Raw genomic sequence first — 22,180 nt, 5'->3', positions numbered from 1 at the left:
ATTTCAATTAAATTTTGCTCAATATTATTTTTGATATATACCGTAAGATAAATAATAATAATAATAATAGTAATACTTCAACATAGTGTGTGTAACAGCATTCCATGACTAATATATATAAATTAACATTAATAATAAATGACAGTAAAATAAGCACACGTATGACTGAGGAGTCATAGTGTAACTTTGTGTGGTGTTTGAGTTGTCCGACTTTTTGTGTGGCCATAAACGCACCAGTGGTTTAGTGGTATGCGTGTTGGTGACAGATGACAAGTTGCTTTTGGCCTGGTTTGTACGGCAGAAAATGACTAGTTTTTCCAGATAGAAGTTTTTTACTCATGTTTTTGGTGTGGTTATGTCCGAATATAAACAGTTTTGCTCAATAAAGTGATCGATATAATTCCTGGCCTCGAAGCATCTCGATAGACGTTACAATAATTGAACGGTGTTCAATTGAACGGTGTTGACGAACACCGTTAGGGCCGCTTGTTGTCACTGTCACTCAAAGTTGCATTGCAAAATGACACAGAATAAATATGTTTATTTTGTTTAGAATTCAGATGGGATTTCATTTGGTGCACGGCATATACTTGCTGCGCGCAGCAGACGCTTGAGCAGTGCGCAATTGCGCAGGCACGCACCTTAGAGGGGACGTTGCTTTGCAGTTCATGTGTTGTTGAAAACACGCCATTCCTCATCAACTTTTCTCTTTTTAGCGTCTCGGGTGTAAACCGTGCATCACTTGTCGCTGCATGTGCACCTTCACTCACAGGTTACACACGGACACACGCCCATAAATAATACTTTTCAAAATAAAAACAGCACAGTTGTATTGCGCGCAGGACATAGATGTTATTTCAACTTTATTTTGTAATTGCAGTTGTTCACATTCACTCACAATCACACGCATACGTCCACACGGAAGTAATACAAATAACGATTTTCAAAACAAAAGCAGCACCGTTGTATTGCACACTCGACATAGATACTTTTTTAAATTTATTTTGTAATTTATAATTGGCCTCACGCGGGCCGGACAGGGACGCACAAAGGGCCGGATGCAGCCCACGGGCCGCAGAATGCCCAGGTCTGCTGTAGATAATAATGTAATACAGATAACTTCCAACTATGAAGTTTATTATTCCATGGCTGTTGTTATTTACACTGTAGATAATAATATAATACAGATAACTTCCTACTATGAAGTTTATTATTCCATGGCTGTTGTTATTTACACTGTAGATAATAATGTAATACAGATAACTTCCAACTATGATGTTTATTATTCCATGGCTGTTGTTATTTACACTGTAGATAATAATATAATACAGATAACTTCCTACTATGAAGTTTATTATTCCACGGCTGTTGTTATTTACACTGTAGATAATAATGTAATACAGATAACTTCCTACTATGATGTTTATTATTCCATGGCTGTTGTTATTTCCACTCTAGTCACTGAACCAGAAATGGAGTTTCATCTTCTTGTGTACGACAACATACTGAATCATGGATGCATTATGAAACACAAGAAGTGATACCTTGATGTGTGTGTGTCACTTTAAGAAAGAACAGCTGCTGCCTCATTTGACTGTGCAACGCCAACAGGAAGCACTTCTTTCGTACAGGAAGTAATTGGAGACGCAGCGTGCCGTGTTCTGACATCCATTAAGGAAATGGAACTCGGAAAAAGGAAAAGGTCTGGAATTGTAGGATCATGTTGGACTTATAATAATTAGTAGGGTAAATGTTATTTCCCTTTTTTATTATTTGGCATTGTATATTCCTTTCTATACAGATAGGAATTGTATTAGCAGGTCAGATGTAGTGATATTTTAGTCCAGCAGAGGGCGCTCTAATGAAAGACCTGCAGAGTCAACACAGACAAATTTCCCCACACTTTGTGTGTGTGTGTGTGTGTGTGTGTGTGTGTGTGTGTGTGTGTGTGTGTGTGTGTGTGTGTGTGTGTGTGTGTGTGTGTGTGTGTGCACTTGTCTCCCCATCCTTGTGTGGACATACACTTGATAAACCTTTCTGTGAGGATCTTTTAAGTTGTGAGGACATTTGCCTGCTCCTCACAACTACAAAAGTAAAAACATTTTTTTACTTTGTGTGTTTTGCATTCTGAAGTGAGGTTGCAACTAGGGATGTCCGATAAATGCTTTAAAATGTAATATCGGAAATTATCGGTATCGTTTTTTTAATTATCGGTATCGTTTTTTGTTGTTGTTTTTTTTGTTTTTGTTTTTATTAAATCAACATAAAAACACGAGATACACTTACAATTATTGCACCAACCCCAAAAAACCTCCCTCCCCCATTTACACTCATTCACACAAAAGGGTTGTATCTTTTTTGTTATTAATATTCTGCTTCCTACATTATATATCAATATATATCAATACAGTCTGCAAGGGATACAGTCCGTAAGCACACATGATTGTGCATGCTGCTGCTCCACTAATAGTACTAACCTTTAACACTTCATTTTACTCATTTTCATTCATTACTAGTTTCTATGTAACTGTTTTTATATTGTTTTACTTTCTTTTTTATTCAAGAAAATGTTTTTAATTTATTTATCTTTTTTTTTTTTTTTTTTTTAAAGTACCTTATCTTCACCTTACCTGGTTGTCCAAATTAGGCATAATAATGTGTTAATTCCACGACTGCATATATCGGTTGATATCGGTATCGGTTGATATCGGTATCAGTAATTAAAGAGTTGGACAATATCGGAATATTGGATATCGGCAAAAAGCCATTATCGGACATCCCTAATAATAATGTGTTAATTCCACGACTGCATATATCGGTTGATATCGGTATCGGTTGATATCGGTATCGGTAATTAAAGAGTTGGACAATATCGGGATATCGGCAAAAAGCCATTATCGGACATCCCTAATAATAGTGTGTTAATTCCACGACTGCATATATCGGTTGATATCGGTATCGGTAATTAAAGAGTTGGACAATATCGGAATATCGGATATCGGCAAAAAGCCATTATCGGACATCCCTAATAATAATGTGTTAATTCCACGACTGCATATATCGGTTGATATCGGTATCGGTTGATATCGGTATCTGTAATTAAAGAGTTGGACAATATCGGAATATCGGATATCGGCAAAAAGCCATTATCGGACATCCCTAATAATAATGTGTTAATTCCACGACTGCATATATCGGTTGATATCGGTTGATATCCGTATCGGTAATTAAAGACTTGGACAATATCGGAATATCGGATATCGGCAAAAAGCCATTATCGGACATCCCTAATAATAATGTGTTAATTCCACGACTGCATATATCGGTTGATATCGGTATCGGTTGATATCGGTATCGGTAATTAAAGCGTTGGACAATATCGGAATATTGGATATCGGCAAAAAGCCATTATCTGACATCCCTAGTTGCAACTCTCTACTCCCATCTAGGGCTAGATGTATATTTTTTCATCATTCTAGCTATAGTGGAAAGGGGGGCCCTCACAACCCACTAACCAAACGTGGGTCCACACAAAGTAGGCAAGACATGTGTGTGTGTGTGTGTGTGTGTGTGTGTGTGTGTGTGTGTGTGTGTGTGTGTGTGTGTGTGTGTGTGTGTGTGTGTGTGTGTGTGTGTGTGTGTGTGTGTGTGTGTGTGTGTGTGTGTGTGTGTGTGTGTGTGTGAGAGACAATCATTGATACTTGAACTTTAGTGATCAGGTTTGACTGTTGAAGCTCAATATCTTTGCCCTCCTCGTGGAATGTTTGCAATGTTTGTTTACCATAGAGAAGGAGCGCTCAATCTGCTCACCCTTACCATCCTACAGCACCGTACGGGTAATTCCGCCTCTTTTGTAATGTATATATCAGTATGTTGTGTAATGTGTATATCAGTATCAGTATGACGCATACATCCTCATATCTGCCTGGACATTATCTGTCACATATTAAGTCCATGAAATATGCAACATTTCATGGACTTTTTCAATGTATAAAAGCAAGTCTGATTCTTGCGCTAACAAAACCACAGCTGAAGGCATTGTTGTGTTTGGAGCAGAGCAAATGGAAGTCTGCTTTGTGTAATTAGTGATCATAACCACTAGGACTGTGTCAAAGAGAGCAGATTAGAGACGGTCTATTACAAATGAGATTTATTTATACAGATGCAGTCCAATATACATATTAGAATAAATGCTTTGTTTCTTTTCAAACAAAAAGCCCGAACCTACACCACCCAGTTTAAGAAGGCAACACACAAATTGAATCAAGCCCTTACTTCCTAACAACCTGCATCAGCTACTTAATGGGAAACAAGAAGCAAAGTGAGCAGAAGGCAAAAAGGCTGCTAGTGTCAGCGGTGAAAGAGAAAAAGGGTCCTCGGTCCCACCCATCACTATTCATTTAAAGGTGTAGCATAGCATAAATCATCCAGAAGAAAGGTCTTAAAAGGTACAAATGACATGTCCCCTCAGGGAAGTTAGGATTTCAAAGCATTGTCATCTAGTGTTGAATAAATATGTCTTTGTGGACATTTATAGTGACTGTTCAGTAAAGATGGCCATTTCAAAGAAAAAAAGGCTATTATGAAATTGCCAATAACTTGTGATTAGGTTTTGCTGATGGAGCCGCGCCACACGTCTGCTTATCTCCATTTTAAAAACGGCTAAATGCCCTCCAAACTACTAGAGTCCATTGAAAAGAGCTAACTGGAGTGGTCCATGTGTGAGGTGCTGGTCTCTACCCACCTCTTCTTGCTCTAACTCCCAGTCAATTATTCTGGCAGCACATGCCCTTATTGGAGGAGTTCTGGGTGGGCTCCACCGTGATGGGCACCACGTTGGAGGCGGGAGAGAAGTCCGAGTCACTTCGCCCTGACATCTGCCGCTGAGACACGATGTTGTAGATGGCTGAGGAGGGATGGAGAGTGTTAGCTAATGTTGCTAAGTCAGGTTGAGGTATTCACTCCATTAGAGTTCCACTATTATAAGTCAGGTTGAGGTATTCACTCCATTAGAGTTCCACTATTATAAGTCAAGTTGAGGTATTCACTCCATCAGAGTTCCACTATTATAAGTCAGGTTGAGGTATTCACTCCATTAGAGTTCCACTATTATAAGTCAGGTTGAGGTATTCACTCCATTAGAGTTCCACTATTATAAGTCAGGTTGAGGTATTCACTCCATTAGAGTTCCACTATTATAAGTCAGGTTGAGGTATTCACTCCATTAGAGTTCCACTATTATAAGTCAGGTTGAGGTATTCACTCCATCAGAGTTCCACTATTATAAGTCAGGTTGAGGTATTCACTCCATTAGAGTTCCACTATTATAAGTCAAGTTGAGGTATTCACTCCATTAGAGTTCCACTATTATAAGTCAGGTTGAGGTATTCACTCCATCAGAGTTCCACTATTATAAGTCAGGTTGAGGTATTCACTCCATTATAGTTCCACTATTATAAGTCAGGTTGAGGTATTCACTCCATCAGAGTTCCACTATTATAAGTCAGGTTGAGGTATTCACTCCATCAGAGTTCCACTATTATAAGTCAGGTTGAGGTATTCACTCCATTAGAGTTCCACTATTATAAGTCAGGTTGAGGTATTCACTCCATTAGAGTTCCACTATTATAAGTCAGGTTGAGGTATTCACTCCATTAGAGTTCCACTATTCATCTGTGTGGAAATTCCCTGCACTAATGTCAACATGTTTCTACTTTATTACCACCATCTAGTGACTATCATACTTTTACACAGGCTAGTTTCTACTTTATTACCACCATCTAGTGGCTAGCATACTTGTACACGGGCTAGTTTCTACTTTATTACCACCATCTAGTGGCTAGCATACTTGTACACGGGCTAGTTTCTACTTTATTACCACCATCTAGTGGCTAGCATACTTTTACACTGGCTAGTTTCTACTTTATTACCACCATCTAGTGGCTAGCATACTTGTACACGGGCTAGTTTCTACTTTATTACCACCATCTAGTGGCTAGCATACTTGTACACGGGCTAGTTTCTACTTTATTACCACCATCTAGTGGCTAGCATACTTTTACACTGGCTAGTTTCTACTTTATTACCACCATCTAGTGGCTAGCATACTTGTACACGGGCTAGTTTCTACTTTATTACCACCATCTAGTGGCTAGCATACTTTTACACGGGCTAGTTTCTACTTTATTACCACCATCTAGTGGCTAGCATACTTTTACACCGGCTAGTTTCTACTTTATTCCCACCATCTAGTGACTAGCATACTTTTACACTGGCTAGTTTCTACTTTATTCCCACCATCTAGTGGCTAGCATACTTTTACACTGGCTAGTTTCTACTTTATTACCACCATCTAGTGGCTATCATACTTTTACACTGGCTATTTTCTACTTTATTACCACCATCTAGTGGCTAGCATACTTTTACACTGGCTATTTTCTACTTTATTACCACCATCTAGTGGCTATCATACTTTTACACGGGCTAGTTTCTACTTTATTCCCACCATCTAGTGGCTAGCATACTTTTACACGGGCTAGTTTCTACTTTATTCCCACCATCTAGTGGCTAGCATACTTTTACACGGGCTAGTTTCTACTTTATTCCCACCATCTAGTGGCTAGCATACTTTTACACGGGCTAGTTTCTACTTTATTCCCACCATCTAGTGACTAGCATACTTTTACACGGGCTAGTTTCTACTTTATTCCCACCATCTAGTGGCTAGCATACTTTTACACTGGCTAGTTTCTACTTTATTACCACCATCTAGTGGCTATCATACTTTTACACTGGCTATTTTCTACTTTATTACCACCATCTAGTGGCTATCATACTTTTACACGGGCTAGTTTCTACTTTATTCCCACCATCTAGTGGCTAGCATACTTTTACACGGGCTAGTTTCTACTTTATTCCCACCATCTAGTGACTAGCATACTTTTACACGGGCTAGTTTCTACTTTATTCCCACCATCTAGTGACTAGCATACTTTTACACCCTAACCCTAACCCTTTTACACTTTTACTAACCCTAACCCTAACCCGGTAAGTGTGATTATAAAGTGTTTGGCAACACTAGTTGAAGAATATACAAATAAATACTTGTGAATGGAATGAGAATGAAGAGGAAGAAAGTGAGGTAAGATAGAATCACCAGTGAGGATGGTTTGGAAGGCAAGCTCCACATTAGACGAGTCCAACGCCGACGTCTCCAAAAAAGACAAGCCATATTTTTCTGTGAAAAAGACACGCACATTATAGCACCGCTACTAACCCTAACCCTTAGTTTGCTTACTTCCTTGGCGTTAGCTAGTTACCTGCGAAGGCCTTGGCCTCGTCCGTGGGCACCGCCCTGAGGTGACGTAGGTCGCTTTTGTTTCCCACCAGCATGATAACGATGTTGTTGTCGGCGTGGTCTTGGAGCTCCTTCAGCCAGCGCTCTGCGTTCTCGTAGGTCAGGTGCTTGGCGATGTCGTAGACAAGGAGCGCGCCGACGGCGCCGCGATAGTAGCTGCGTGGTAAAGACAACTACCGCTTTCGTATTGGATCTTCTTATTTGACGTGGGTGTGCCTTACGCAGAAGTGATGGCTCTGTAGCGCTCCTGTCCGGCCGTGTCCCAGATCTGAGCCTTGATGGTCTTGCCCTCCACTTGGATGCTCCGTGTAGCGAACTCCACACCGATGGTGCTCTTGCTCTCCAGGTTGAACTCGTTGCGGGTGAAGCGAGACAACAGGTTGCTTTTGCCCACGCCCGAGTCTCCAATCAGGACCACTTACAAAAGACAAAACAAAGAAAGGGATGAGTCTAAGGATCTTCAACAATGCTGGATTGTGGTTGACATCAGGAGAATTTACAAGTCTGTTTTCCCATCATTTGGATTTAACACAACTTTGTGCAAACTTACTGTCGGAGTCATGGAATCCAGGAGTTGTACATATTTTTGTTATTGGAAAGATCTTTTGTAATGTGGATTAAAAGGTTTGCTTTTGTCTTGTTGGTCCCAAAACATAATAATGCAGTATGTTCTGGTACATGTATAATAATAATGCAGTATGTTCTGGTACATGTATAATAATAATGCAGTATGTTCTGGTACATGTATAATAATAATGCAGTATGTTCTGGTACATGTACACATAATAATGCAGTATGTTCTGGTACGTGTACAATAATAATGCAGTATGTTCTGGTACATGTATAATAGTAATGCAGTATGTTCTGGTACATGTACACATAATAAAGAATGTAGAATGTTCTGGTACGTGTACAATAATAATGCAGTATGTTCTGGTACGTGTACAATAATAATGCAGTATGTTCTGGTATGTGTATAATAATAATGCAGTATGTTCTGGTACGTGTACAATAATAATGCAGTATGTTCTGGTACATGTATAATAGTAATGCAGTATGTTCTGGTACATGTACACATAATAAAGAATGTAGAATGTTCTGGTACGTGTACAATAATAATGCAGTATGTTCTGGTACGTGTACAATAATAATGCAGTATGTTCTGGTATGTGTATAATAATAATGCAGTATGTTCTGGTACGTGTACAATAATAATGCAGTATGTTCTGGTACGTGTATAATAATAATGCAGTATGTTCTGGTACGTGTACAATAATAATGCAGTATGTTCTGGTACGTGTACACATAATAATGCAGTATGTTCTGGTACGTGTACAATAATAATGCAGTATGTTCTGGTACGTGTACAATAATAATACAGTATGTTCTGGTACGTGTACAATAATAATGCAGTATGTTCTGGTACGTGTACAATAATAATGCAGTATGTTCTGGTACGTGTACAATAATAATGCAGTATGTTCTGGTACGTGTACAATAATAATGCAGTATGTTCTGGTACATGTACACATAATAAAGAATGCAGAATGTTCTGGTACGTGTACAATAATAATGCAGTATGTTCTGGTACATGTATAATAGTAATGCAGTATGTTCTGGTACATGTACACATAATAAAGAATGTAGAATGTTCTGGTACGTGTACAATAATAATGCAGTATGTTCTGGTACGTGTACAATAATAATGCAGTATGTTCTGGTATGTGTATAATAATAATGCAGTATGTTCTGGTACGTGTACAATAATAATGCAGTATGTTCTGGTACGTGTATAATAATAATGCAGTATGTTCTGGTACGTGTACAATAATAATGCAGTATGTTCTGGTACGTGTACACATAATAATGCAGTATGTTCTGGTACGTGTACAATAATAATGCAGTATGTTCTGGTACGTGTACAATAATAATACAGTATGTTCTGGTACGTGTACAATAATAATGCAGTATGTTCTGGTACGTGTACAATAATAATGCAGTATGTTCTGGTACGTGTACAATAATAATGCAGTATGTTCTGGTACGTGTACAATAATAATGCAGTATGTTCTGGTACATGTACACATAATAAAGAATGCAGAATGTTCTGGTACATGTACAATAATAATGCAGTATGTTCTGGTACGTGTACACATAATAAAGAATGTAGAATGTTCTGGTACGTGTACAATAATAATGCAGTATGTTCTGGTACATGTACAATAATAATGCAGTATGTTCTGGTACATGTACACATAATAATGCAGTATGTTCTGGTACATGTACACATAATAAAGAATGCAGAATGTTCTGGTACGTGTACAATAATAATGCAGTATGTTCTGGTACGTGTACAATAATAATGCAGTATGTTCTGGTACATGTACAATAATAAAGAATGCAGAATGTTCTGGTACGTGTACAATAATAATGCAGTATGTTCTGTTACATGTACAATAATAAAGAATGCAGAATGTTCTGGTACATGTCCACATAATAAAGCTGAAGTTTTAAAAAGGGCAACTGCACTTTTTTGTAGAATGTGGCCTATCACCAGTTCCAGGTCTTATGTGGCTGTCAATGTGTCCCAACTTGTCAGATTATATCAAGGGCCACCTTCTGTCCAGGTGAGAAGCATGATTTGTGATCTACAACAAACTGACGGGCACTCCAGGATGTAAACATCAGCACACAGGAAGTGATCACGGTGCCGCTGTAAATAGTTCATCTGCGTCAGTACTTATAATATTAATATGACTAATACTTGGTAAATATTCAAGTCACCAAATGTAAATGGAGTATTAAAGGCCTACTGAAAGCCACCACTAGCGACCACGCAGTCTGATAGTTTATATATCAATGATGAAATCTTAACATTGCAACACATGCCAATACGGCCGGGTTAACTTATAAAGTGACATTTTAAAATTCCTGGGAAATATCCGGCTGAAACATCGCGGTATGATGACGTATGCGCGTGACGAAGTCCGAGTAACGGAAGTTATGGTACCCCGTAGAATCCTATACAAAAAGCTCTGTTTTCATTTCATAATTCCACAGTATTCTGGACATCTTTTGCAATTTTTTTAATGAACAATGAAGGCTGCAAAGAAGACAGTTGTAGGTGGGATCGGTGTATTAGCAGCGGACTACAGCAACACAACCAGGAGGACTTTGTTGGAGCGCTAGCCGCGCTAGCCGCCGACTTCACCTTGACTTCCTACGTCTCCGGGCCGCCAAACGCATCGGGTGAAGTCCTTCGTCCTTCTGCCGATCGCTGGAACGCAGGTGAGCATGGGTGTTGATGAGCAAATGAGGGCTGGCTGGCGTAGGTGGAGAGCTAATGTTTTTAGCATAGCTCTGTGCAGTCCGGTTGCTAAGTTAGCTTCAATGGCGTCGTTAGCACAGCATTGTTAACCTTCGCCAGCCTGGAAAGCATTAACCGTGTATTTACATGTCCACGGTTTAATAGTATTGTTGATTTTCTATCTATCCTTCCAGTCAGGGGTTTATTTCTTTTGTTTCTATATGCAGTTAAAGCAAGATGCTATCACGTTAGCTCGTAGCTAAAGCGTTTCGCCGATGTATTGTCGTGGAGATAAAAGGCACTGAATGTCCATTTCGCGTTCTCGACTCTCATTTTCAAGAGGATATAGTATCCCAGGTGGTTTAAAATACAAATCTGTGATCTACAATAGAAAAAGGAGAGAGTGTGGAATCCAATGAGCCAGCTTGTACCTAAGTTACGGTCAGAGCGAAAAAAGATACGTCCATCGCTGCCTCTCAAGTCATTCACTGTAACGTTCCTCATCTACGAATCTTTCATCCTCGCTCAAATTAATGGGGTAATCATCACTTTCTCGGTCCGAATCTCTCTCGCTCCATTGTAAACAACGGGGAATTGTGAGGAATACTAGCTCCTGTGACGTCACGCTACTTCCGCTACAGGCAAGGCTTTTTTTTTATCAGCGAGCAAAAGTTGCGAACTTTATCGTCGATTTTCTCTACTAAATCCTTTCAGCAAAAATATGGCAATATCGCGAAATGATCAAGTATGACACATAGAATGGATCTGCTATTCCCGTTTAAATTTTAAAAAATCATTTCAGTAGGCCTTTAAATGGTTACTTATCTGATTTCATGAGCGGACTAGAGGACCTTCCATTGGCTACTCTGGAAGTGGACTTTTATTTCATATTTAAAGAGAAATCTCCATCCGTTGTATATCTTTCATATTGATTGTGAACGAGAGGCAAATTCCCTAAAAAAGAGCAGTTCCCCTTTAATGTCCACCACTGAGGAGAATTATTTATTTGTACTTCCTCCAATTCAGACGCTGTCTTTAAAATGCTTTAGATAAAGAACGTCTAAGGTGACTCATCCTTGCTATTAGGAAATAGGAACTTTAATGTTGTTGCAATTGCATTGACAAAGAAGCAAGTCATGTTTCAACACTGGTATTGCTGCAACGTGTTAGTCATGGCGAGGATGGCCTCACGAGACAAGAGGACGGGGCGGCATGGCGTGGTTGGTAGAGCGGCCGTGCCAGAAACTGCTCCCCGCCTCTTGCCATCCCAATCACAACTGCCGTTGTGTCCTTGGGCAGGACACTGGTGAATGGTGGTCGGAGGGGCAAACTGGCAGCCACGCTTCCGTCAGTCTACCTCGGGGCAGCTGTGGCTACACATGTAGCTTACCACCACCACCACCACCACCAGTCTACCTCAGGGCAGCTGTGGCTACACATGTAGCTTACCACCACCACCACCACCACCACCAGCAGGTGTGAATGAATGATGGCTTCTCACTTCTCTGTGAAGCACTTTCAGTGATATAAATCTAATCCATGATCATTATTAAGACACTAGTCTACTTTAAGTTCAGCTCTAATGGTCTTTACCTTGTTAGGGCAGAATAAAGCAAAAAGAGGTAACTGCGATTATTTGCATGCTGGCTTTCTTTAGCTACTATATATTATTTACAAACCTTGTTGGCGTAGCACTACGCAGCCAGAAGACATCAAACTTCCATTCCAGCTGTAATATTGGATGAAGTAATGATCATAAAGCAGCCGAGCCCAAGCCTGGATGTTCACGTGAACTATGATGCTAATTCTGGGAGGAGGAACCTGTTTGGTCAGATTAGTTGTTGCTTCAAATGGCTTTGCAAAAATATATGAAATGCTAGAACAGGTTACATCACTTTTAAATTGATGAGGGCAGACTAACTTAATGACAAGTTTTTGTATCAGAATTCCGGTCTATGCATTAAGACAGTCCTTTTTCAAAACTATATTTAGGTTTTTAGGCAGACTGGTTCAGGGTTTCCCCTTAATGTGACTGATAGTGGCCTTTCAAGTACCATTATAATGACTAACATGAAAATACAGTAGCGTAACAGGCCCAAGTATTCATTAAAAACAAGGCAGATGTTTTATTTAACAAGTATATCTAACATTTTAGCCACTGTAAGATTGCAAACAGTTTGAACAGTAACACTGCATTTGAATATTTCATTAAGTGATTATTTGGCATACCACTAGATGGACCCTGCATACCAGTGGTGGTACGTGTATCAAACATCACTGCACTAAACACTTGAAACATTCTCAACAAAGTACATTATACAATACACAGCAACAATTGAACAAATATCAAAATATATGTTAGTACTAATTAATCAATACTTTTGGACTGGTTGGAAAACTGGGTGGGGATCTCAGGCACAGTTTTAAGCTGGTTCAAGTCATATCTACAAGATAGGAACTATTTTGTTTCCATTGGTGACTTTGTATCAGAAGCAACCAACCTAAGGTGTGGAGTCCCCCAAGGTTCAATCTTGGGGCCGACTTTATTTAACATCCATATGCTCCCACTAGGACAAATCATGCAAAATAATAACATTGACCATCATTGCTATACCGATGACACCCAAATCTATGTAGCGCTATCGCCAAATGACTATCGCCCCATAGATCTTCTGTGCCAGTGCATTGAGCAAGTCAAACACTGGATGTGCCAAAATTTCCTACAACTAAATGAAGATAAAACTGAGATCATTGTTTTTGCTGCTAAAAAAGAAAGCTTTAAAGTCATCCAACACCTTCAATCCCTGTCCCTGAAAACCTCAAATAAAGCCAGAAATCTTGGGGTTATTTTAGATTCTGATTTACATTTCGACAGTCGCATCAAATCAGTAACAAAATCGGCCTACTATCACCTCAAAAATGTAAAAAGACTTAGAGGGCTCATGTCAGCTCAAGACTTAGAACAACTTGTACATGCCTTTATTACCAGTAGGCTAGACTATTGTAATGGTCTCCTTGCAGGTCTTCCCCAAAAAAACTGTCAGGCAGCTACAGCTTGTTCAGAACGCTGCTGCTAGAGTTCTAACAAAGACCAAAACATGTGAGCACATTACAGCAATTCTTAAATCCTTACATTGGCTCCCTGTACATCAGAGAATAGATTTCAAAATCCTCCTGCTCACATATAAATCCCTACATGGTCTAGGGCCCAAGTATATTACTGATATGCTCCCACTATATACGCCCTCTAGATCACTAAGATCTTCTGAGAGCAATCTGTTAGCGGTTCCCAGAGTAAAGTCCAATCAAGGGAGAGCATCATTCAGTCACTATGCAACAAATAGCTGGAATAAACTTCCTGAAGATGTCAGACTCTCCCCAACTCTGACTACTTTTAAAACCAGACTGAAAACGTGTTTGTTCACCTTAGCTTTCAGCTAAATCTTTTAACTTTCGCACTGTTTTTATTTTTATTGTCTGCATTTTAATTTTGCTTTTATTCTCTTTCATTTCACTTTGTTGTCTGTGAAGCACTTTGAGTCTGCCTTGTGTATGAAAAGTGCTCTACAAATAAAGTTGCCTTGCCTAATAATGACCACATTTGTTTTTAAATGTATGCATACCTTTTTTGAGCCTTTTCAAAGACAATCATACCATAGCAAATTAAGCAAAATATACGACGATTTCACGGTGACCACACCCCCACCCCCAACCACGCCCCCAGCGCCACAGGTATCTTGGCAATCTAGAGAAAGTTCTGTATTTGTCTCATCCATTGATAGACATCTGTTTCATCCATGGACTTTTCTGGGGCTCTAACATTGATCCCTGTGGGACACCATGAAGGTTATATTGTCATTCAGAAGAATATTGAACTGTTATGTCATTAGATAAAGAATGTTTCTGGGGCTCTAACATTGATCCCTGTGGGACACCATTAAAGTCATTCACAAGTATATTGAACTGTTATGTCATTAGATAAAGAATGTTTCTGGGGCTCTAACGTTGATCCCTGTGGGACACCATTAAAGTCATTCACAAGTATACTGAACTGTTATGTCATTAGATAAAGAATGTCTCTGGGGCTCTAACATTGATCCCTGTGGGACACCATTAAAGTCATTCACAAGTATACTGAACTGTTAGGTCATTAGATAAATAATGTTTCTGGGGCTCTAACATTGATCCCTGTTGGACACCATTAAAGTCATTCACAAGTATACTGAACTGTTATGTCATTAGATGAAGAATGTTTCTGGGGCTCTAACATTCATCCCTGTGGGACACCATTAAAGTCATTCAGAAGTATATTGAACTGTTAGGTCATTAGATAAATAATGTTTCTGGGGCTCTAACATTGATCCCTGTGGGACACCATTAAAGTCATTCACAAGTATATTGAACTGTTAGGTCATTAGACGAAGGATATTTCCATGCAGATAAAGAGTTTGTTACTGATACAAGGTATGCAGTACTCTTATTAGTTCAGTCATCTTGAGCTCCAGCCAGTAAAGCGGAAGGAAGCCTGGCGTTGGCGAGTTGGACAACTTCCTGCGCTGATGCCTGACAAGGTGGAAGTAACTCGGACAAAAAGAGAAGCGTTACACAAAGTTCAAAAGCAATACAAATCAAAGGCAAACATTCATTTTGCTGAATGCTCGCACCTTGTCTTTGCTGGGTGACAAAGCTTTTGTACGGCCTTCATGCAGGTATTTCCAGTTTGACAACACATCCTGCTTTGTTTAACTTTCCTTTGCTCTCGTCATCAACATCAGCCATTTTCTCCTAACCAAACGTATTTCTTTGTTACTGTTGCGTTTGACCAGATGTTCCTCCAAGTGGGATGTAAAACGCTGGTCAGTCCCAAGTTCCTTAATGACATATACACTGAACTCAAAGGTACCACCAAGCACAGAATAGGTATTTTGTAATTTATTGTCAAATATTTCAGAATAGAGACCAGCCTCGAACAACACATCCAAATGCGTAGCCCAAGTTGATCTGGCATTCCAAAGGAAAAAGCAACTCTTTTCACACAAAGAAAGCCCCCCCCCCCCCCCCTCCTCTCAACACTGATAAGAAGAGAGACTTGGGGGTTGTGTTCACATTCCTGATGGTTTACGACCCTGTCTAAACAGGCAATCTGAAGACAAAGAGAAACTAGTATACAGAGTATACATGGAAAAATATGAGCTGATTCAAACATGATTATGAAGAAAGAAATAGCTCTTAAACATATGCATTATCCACTGGTGCTTGACCACTAAATATGTCTTTTTGCATACGTGTGCTTAGTCACCAGGCAGTGCTTGTGCTGCCATTGTCAAAGTAGGCCTTAAAAAGGCTAATGTTCCTTTTGCTGGAATAACAATTCATCATATCACCCATCCATCCATCACTCAGTACTTCTTCATGTGGGCTCTTTTCTTCAATGTATGACGAGTGTGCTTGTAGACCTTTATATCACACATGTTGTAGACCTTTATATCACACATGTTGTAGACCTTTATATCACACATGTTGTAGACCTTTATATCACACATGTTGTAGACCTTTATATCACACATGTTGTCAACTTTCACTTCATAAATAAAAGTGAGTTGATGATGTAGGGATGGGCTTCAAGTGTCATTGTGATAGAAGAACCTGCTTAGATGTCATCAATGCAAATGACCCACTGGATGTCCAAAAGAAATAAATCCCACATTTAGTGTTACATCCTGACTTGACATACGTTACTTTCTCTGTCAGATGTGTCACCTTGTGTTTAGAATCCACCTGTGTCTAAATCAAACACATATTCACACTTCACACCTTTTCATCAGTGTTAGTCAGCAAATACAATGTCTATTTTATTTCTGTTTTGTCAACAACTCCATTTTGAAGAGTAGTCCCAGTTTTTGGACCTTCTCAACAGTCACCTAGAACAAAGATGCTTCCATCGCCCGCCTACAAGAGGACTACTCTCTCAACATACAACAAAGATGCCTACAAGATGACTACTCTCTCAACAGACAACAAAGATGCCTACAAGATGACTACTCTCTCAACATACAACAAAGATGCCTACAAGATGACTACTCTCTCAACAGACAACAAAGATGCCTACAAGATGACTACTCTCTCAACAGACAACAAAGATGCCTACAAGATGACTACTCTCTCAACAGACAACAAAGATGCCTACAAGATGACTACTCTCTCAACAGACAACAAAGATGCCTACTAGACTACTCTCTCAACAGACAACAAAGATGCCTACAAGATGACTACTCTCTCAACATACAACAAAGATGCCTACAAGATGACTACTCTCTCAACAGACAACAAAGATGCCTACAAGATGACTACTCTCTCAACATACAACAAAGATGCCTACAAGATGACTACTCTCTCAACATACAACAAAGATGCCTACTAGAGGACTACTCTCTCAACAGACAACAAAGATCCTTACAAGATGACTACTCACTTAAAGGCCCACTGAAAGCCCCAACTAGCGACCACGCAGTCTGATAGTTTATACATCAATGATGAAATGTTAACATTGCAACACATGCCAATACGGCCGGGTTAACTTATAAAGTGACATTTTAAATTTCCCGCTAAACTTCCGCTTGAAAAACTCCTTAGGATATGGCGTATGCGCGTGACGTATGCGTGTGACGTCACGACGGCAAGAGAAGTATTCGTACCCAATGTGTCACCGTACAAACTGCTCTGTTTTCATCGAACAATTCCACAGTATTCTGGACATCTGTGTTGGTGAATCTTTTGCAATTTGTTTAATGAACAATGGAGACTGCAAAGAAGAAAGTTGTAGGTGGGATCGGTGTATTAGCGGCTGGCTGTAGCAAAACAACAAGGAGTACTTACTTGGAAAGCAGACGCGCTAGCCGATGCTAGCCGATGCTAGCCGCCACTGCATCTGTGATCGGGTGAAGTCCTTCGTCGCGCCGCCGATCGCTGGAACGCAGGTGAGCACGGGTGTTGATGAGCAGATGAGGGCTGGCTGGCGTAGGTGGAGCGCTAATGTTTTTATCATAGCTCTGTGAGGTCCGGTTGCTAAGTTGCTAAGTTAGCTTCAGCGTCGTTAGCAACAGCATTGTTAAGCTTTGCCAGGCTGAGAATTATTAACCGTGTAGTTACATGTCCATGGTTTAGTAGTATTGTTGATCTTCTGTCTATCCTTCCAGTCAGGGATTTATTTATTTTGTTTCTATCTGCATTGGAGCCAGATGCTATCACGTTAGCTCAGTAGCTAAAGAGCTTCGCTGATGTATTGTCGTGGAGATAAAAGTCACTGTGAATGTCCATTTCGCGTTCTCAACTCTCATTTTCAAGAGGATATAGTATCCCAGGTGGTTTAAAATACAAATCCGTGATCCACAATAGAAAAAGGAGAGTGTGTGGAATCCAATGAGACCTTATACCGAAGTTATGGTCAGAGCGAAAAAAGATACACCCTGCACTGCCTCTCTAGTTCTTCACTCTAACGTTCCTCATCCACGAATATTTCATCCTCGCTCAAATTAATGGGGTAATCGTCGCTTTCTCGGTCCGAATCTCTCTCGCTCCATTGTAAACAATGGGGAATTGTGAGGAATACTAGCTCCTGTGACGTCACGCTACTTCCGCTACAGGCAAGGCTTTTTTTTTTATCAGCGAGCAAAAGTTGCAAACTTTATCATCAATGTTCTCTACTAAATCCTTTCAGCAAAAATATGGCAATATCGCAAAATGATCAAGTATGACACATAGAATGGATCTGCTATCCCCGTTTAAATAAAACACATTCATTTCAGTAGGCCTTTAACAGACAACAAAGATGCCTACAAGATGACTACTCTCTCAACATACAACAAAGATGCCTACAAGATGACTACTCTCTCAACATACAACAAAGATGCCTACAAGATGACTACTCTCTCAACATACAACAAAGATGCCTACAAGATGACTACTCTCTCAACATACAACAAAGATGCCTACAAGATGACTACTGTCCAGCACACAACAAAGATGTTTACAAGATGACTACTCTCTCAACACACAACAAAGATGTTTACAAGATGACTACTCTCTCAACACACAACAAAGATGTTTACAAGATGACTACTCTCTCAACACACAACAAAGATGTTTACAAGATGACTACTCTCTCAACACACAACAAAGATGTTTACAAGATGACTACTCTCTCAACACAGAACAAAGATGTTTACAAGATGACTACTGTCCAGCACACAACAAAGATGTTTACTAGATGACTACTCTCTCAACATACAACAAAGATGTTTACAAGATGACTACTGTCCAGCACACAACAAAGATGTTTACAAGATGACTACTCTCTCAACACACAACAAAGATGTTTACAAGATGACTACTCTCTCAACACACAACAAAGATGTTTACAAGATGACTACTCTCTCAACATACAACAAAGATGTTTACAAGATGACTACTGTCCAGCACACAACAAAGATGTTTACAAGATGACTACTCTCTCAACACACAACAAAGATGTTTACAAGATGACTACTCTCTCAACACACAACAAAGATGTTTACAAGATGACTACTGTCCAGCACACAACAAAGATGTTTACAAGATGACTACTCTCTCAACACACAACAAAGATGTTTACAAGATGACTACTCTCTCAACATACAACAAAGATGTTTACAAGATGACTACTGTCCAGCACACAACAAAGATGTTTACAAGATGACTACTCTCTCAACATACAACAAAGATGTTTACAAGATGACTACTGTCCAGCACACAACAAAGATGTTTACAAGATGACTACTCTCTCAACACACAACAAAGATGTTTACAAGATGACTACTGTCCAGCACACAACAAAGATGTTTACTAGATGACTACTCTCTCAACATACAACAAAGATGTTTACAAGATGACTACTCTCTCAACACACAACAAAGATGTTTACAAGATGACTACTCTCTCAACACACAACAAAGATGTTTACAAGATGACTACTCTCTCAACACACAACAAAGATGTTTACAAGATGACTACTCTCTCAACACACAACAAAGATGTTTACAAGATGACTACTGTCCAGCACACAACAAAGATGTTTACAAGATGACTACTCTCTCAACACACAACAAAGATGTTTACAAGATGACTACTGTCCAGCACACACCTCTTGGCTTAGCTTGAAGCGCTGGAATCCGCGGAGAGCTAAGGTATGCTAATGTTCAGACAAAATGCTTACTTATGTTACAGCAGGTGCATTCAGCCGCCGGAAGGAGAGGAAATACACGCCGGAAGGAGAGGACATACACGCCGGAAGGAGAGGACATTACACGCCGGAAGGAGAGGAAATACACGCCGGAAGGAGAGGACATACACGCCGGAAGGAGAGGAAATACACGCCGGAAGGAGAGGACATACACGCCGGAAGGAGAGGAAATACACGCCGGAAGGAGAGGAAATACACGCCGGAAGGAGAGGAAATACACGCCGGAAGGAGAGGAAATACACGTCGACTTGGGTCAGGTCAGTCAGGTGTTGTGTTTAGCTCGCTAGGAAAACAAAATGGACTCACCTTTGAAGAGGTAATCATATTCATCTTCTCTGCCTGTCATAGTTTCTCCTCTTCGCCTTCGTCGAAGCGGGCTTTTCTCCTCCTTGTTGTGTAGTTTCCTGCGAGGAGACGAGAAGAGGAGAAGAAGAAGAAGAAGAGCACGTCCTTGTCAAAGCACACGTCAGCTGATGAAGAAGAACTCCTCCCTTCTCTTCTCTTCTCTTCCTCACTAACTTTGTCGTCGTCGTCTTCCTCGCCTCCTGTCACTTCCCTACAGCTAAGGCGTGACGTCACAGCCTCCGCTGGGCTCCCATTGGTCCAGCAGCGCCAGACACCTGTCACGCGCCCTAAGACGATTGGTCGGTCGAGGTGTCACTCATGCTCCTCCCAGTGGCTGACGTCACGTGGCGGCCGTACAGGAAGTAGTATGTGGCTGGGAGCCTCAACAGGTGCGAGGTAGCAGACGTGCTTTTAGTTGGTGTTTCAAAAGTGCTTTTAGAGACAATAATAGCACAAATAAAAATATTAAAAAGTGCTTAAGTAGAAAGAATGAAGTGAAATGAGAAAGAAAAGTACTGCATGCAAGACTATTAGTTACAATTGACTATTAGTTACAATTGAAAGCAATTCCAAAATGACTTTAAGGGCTGATGATGCTTTATCAGTATCATGCTTCATCCCCCACTTTGAAAGGTGTGCTCATTGTAGTCATTAATCAGTCATTCATTAAGGGGACAGCGTGGGAGAGTGGCCGTGCCAGCAACCTGAGGGTTCCTGGTTCGATCCCCACCTTCTACCAACCTCGTCACCATCCGTGTGTCCTTGAGCAAGACACTTCACCCTTGCTCCTGATGGGTCTGTGTGCGAATGTGGAAATAGTGTCAAAGCGCTTTGAGTACCTTAAAGGTAGAAAAGCACGACACAAGTATAACCCATTTACCATTTATTTACCATTTATTTACCATTTATTTACCATTAATCCTGACTTCCTCATTTTCATTTATAAAAAAATGTGCACAAATTGTTGCTTTAACTTTAGTTTTGTAGGATAAGGTGTTTTATATTGTGCTCCTTATCAATTGTCATCAATTTGAATTCATTAATATTTACTTTGTTTATTTATCACAGTTGTCAGTATCAAATGACTCAAGTTGGACTAAAAACAATGTTATTAATTGTTGTAAATTGTATTTAGGTTTTTTTTTAATGTTAAAGGCCTACTGAAAGCCACTACTAGCGACCACGCAGTCTGATAGTTTATATATCAATGATGAAATCTTAACATTGCAACACATGCCAATACGGCCGGGTTAACTTATAAAGTGACATTTTAAAATTCCTGGGAAATATCCGGCTGAAACGTCGCGGTATGATGACGTATGCGCGTGACGAAGTCCGAGTAACGGAAGTTATGGTACCCCGTAGAATCCTATTCAAAAAGCTCTGTTTTCATTTCATAATTCCACAGTATTCTGGACATCTTTTGCAATTTGTTTAATGAACAATGAAGGCTGCAAAGAAGACAGTTGTAGGTGGGATCGGTGTATTAGCAGCGGACTACAGCAACACAACCAGGAGGACTTTGTTGGAGCGCTAGCCGCCGACCTCACCTTGACTTCCTACGTCTCCGGGCCGCCAAACGCATCGGGTGAAGTCCTTCGTCCTTCTGCCGATCGCTGGAACGCAGGTGAGCACGGGTGTTGATGAGCAAATGAGGGCTGGCTGGCGTAGGTGGAGAGCTAATGTTTTTAGCATAGCTCTGTGCGGTCCGGTTGCTAAGTTAGCTTCAATGGCGTCGTTAGCACAGCATTGTTAACCTTCGCCAGCCTGGAAAGCATTAACCGTGTATTGACATGTCCACGGTTTAATAGTATTGTTGATTTTCTATCTATCCTTCCAGTCAGGGGTTTATTTCTTTTGTTTCTATATGCAGTTAAAGCACGATGCTATCACG

At 40.1% G+C, this 22,180-nt stretch overlaps 1 protein-coding gene across 3 annotated transcripts; it reads right to left on the bottom strand.

Moving 5' to 3' along the window:
• Positions 1-4,128: 4,128 nt before the first annotated feature.
• rab11al (RAB11a, member RAS oncogene family, like) lies at positions 4,129-20,520 on the bottom strand. 3 transcript variants are annotated; one of them, XM_062063974.1, is made up of 5 exons: positions 19,915-20,045; positions 7,579-7,774; positions 7,320-7,513; positions 7,157-7,237; positions 4,129-4,906 (listed from the first exon to the last, which is right to left on the bottom strand). In XM_062063974.1, exons 1-5 carry the CDS (start codon positions 20,000-20,002, stop codon positions 4,767-4,769), a joined length of 699 nt encoding a protein of 232 aa, XP_061919958.1. In that variant the 5' UTR covers positions 20,003-20,045; the 3' UTR covers positions 4,129-4,766. The 3 variants fall into 3 exon arrangements, with proteins under 3 accessions (XP_061919958.1, XP_061919960.1, XP_061919959.1); XM_062063976.1 differs by lacking the exon at positions 19,915-20,045 and adding an exon at positions 17,541-17,668 and having other exon boundaries at positions 4,130-4,906; XM_062063975.1 differs by lacking the exon at positions 19,915-20,045 and adding an exon at positions 20,248-20,520 and having other exon boundaries at positions 4,131-4,906.
• Between the last annotated feature and the right edge of the window lie 1,660 nt (positions 20,521-22,180).

Source organism: Entelurus aequoreus, linkage group LG11 (genome assembly GCF_033978785.1).
Source record: "Entelurus aequoreus isolate RoL-2023_Sb linkage group LG11, RoL_Eaeq_v1.1, whole genome shotgun sequence".
NCBI lineage: Eukaryota > Metazoa > Chordata > Actinopteri > Syngnathiformes > Syngnathidae > Entelurus > Entelurus aequoreus.
The sequence above is the reverse complement of the archived record's forward strand: the minus strand, read 5'-3'. Positions and strand labels throughout refer to the sequence as shown.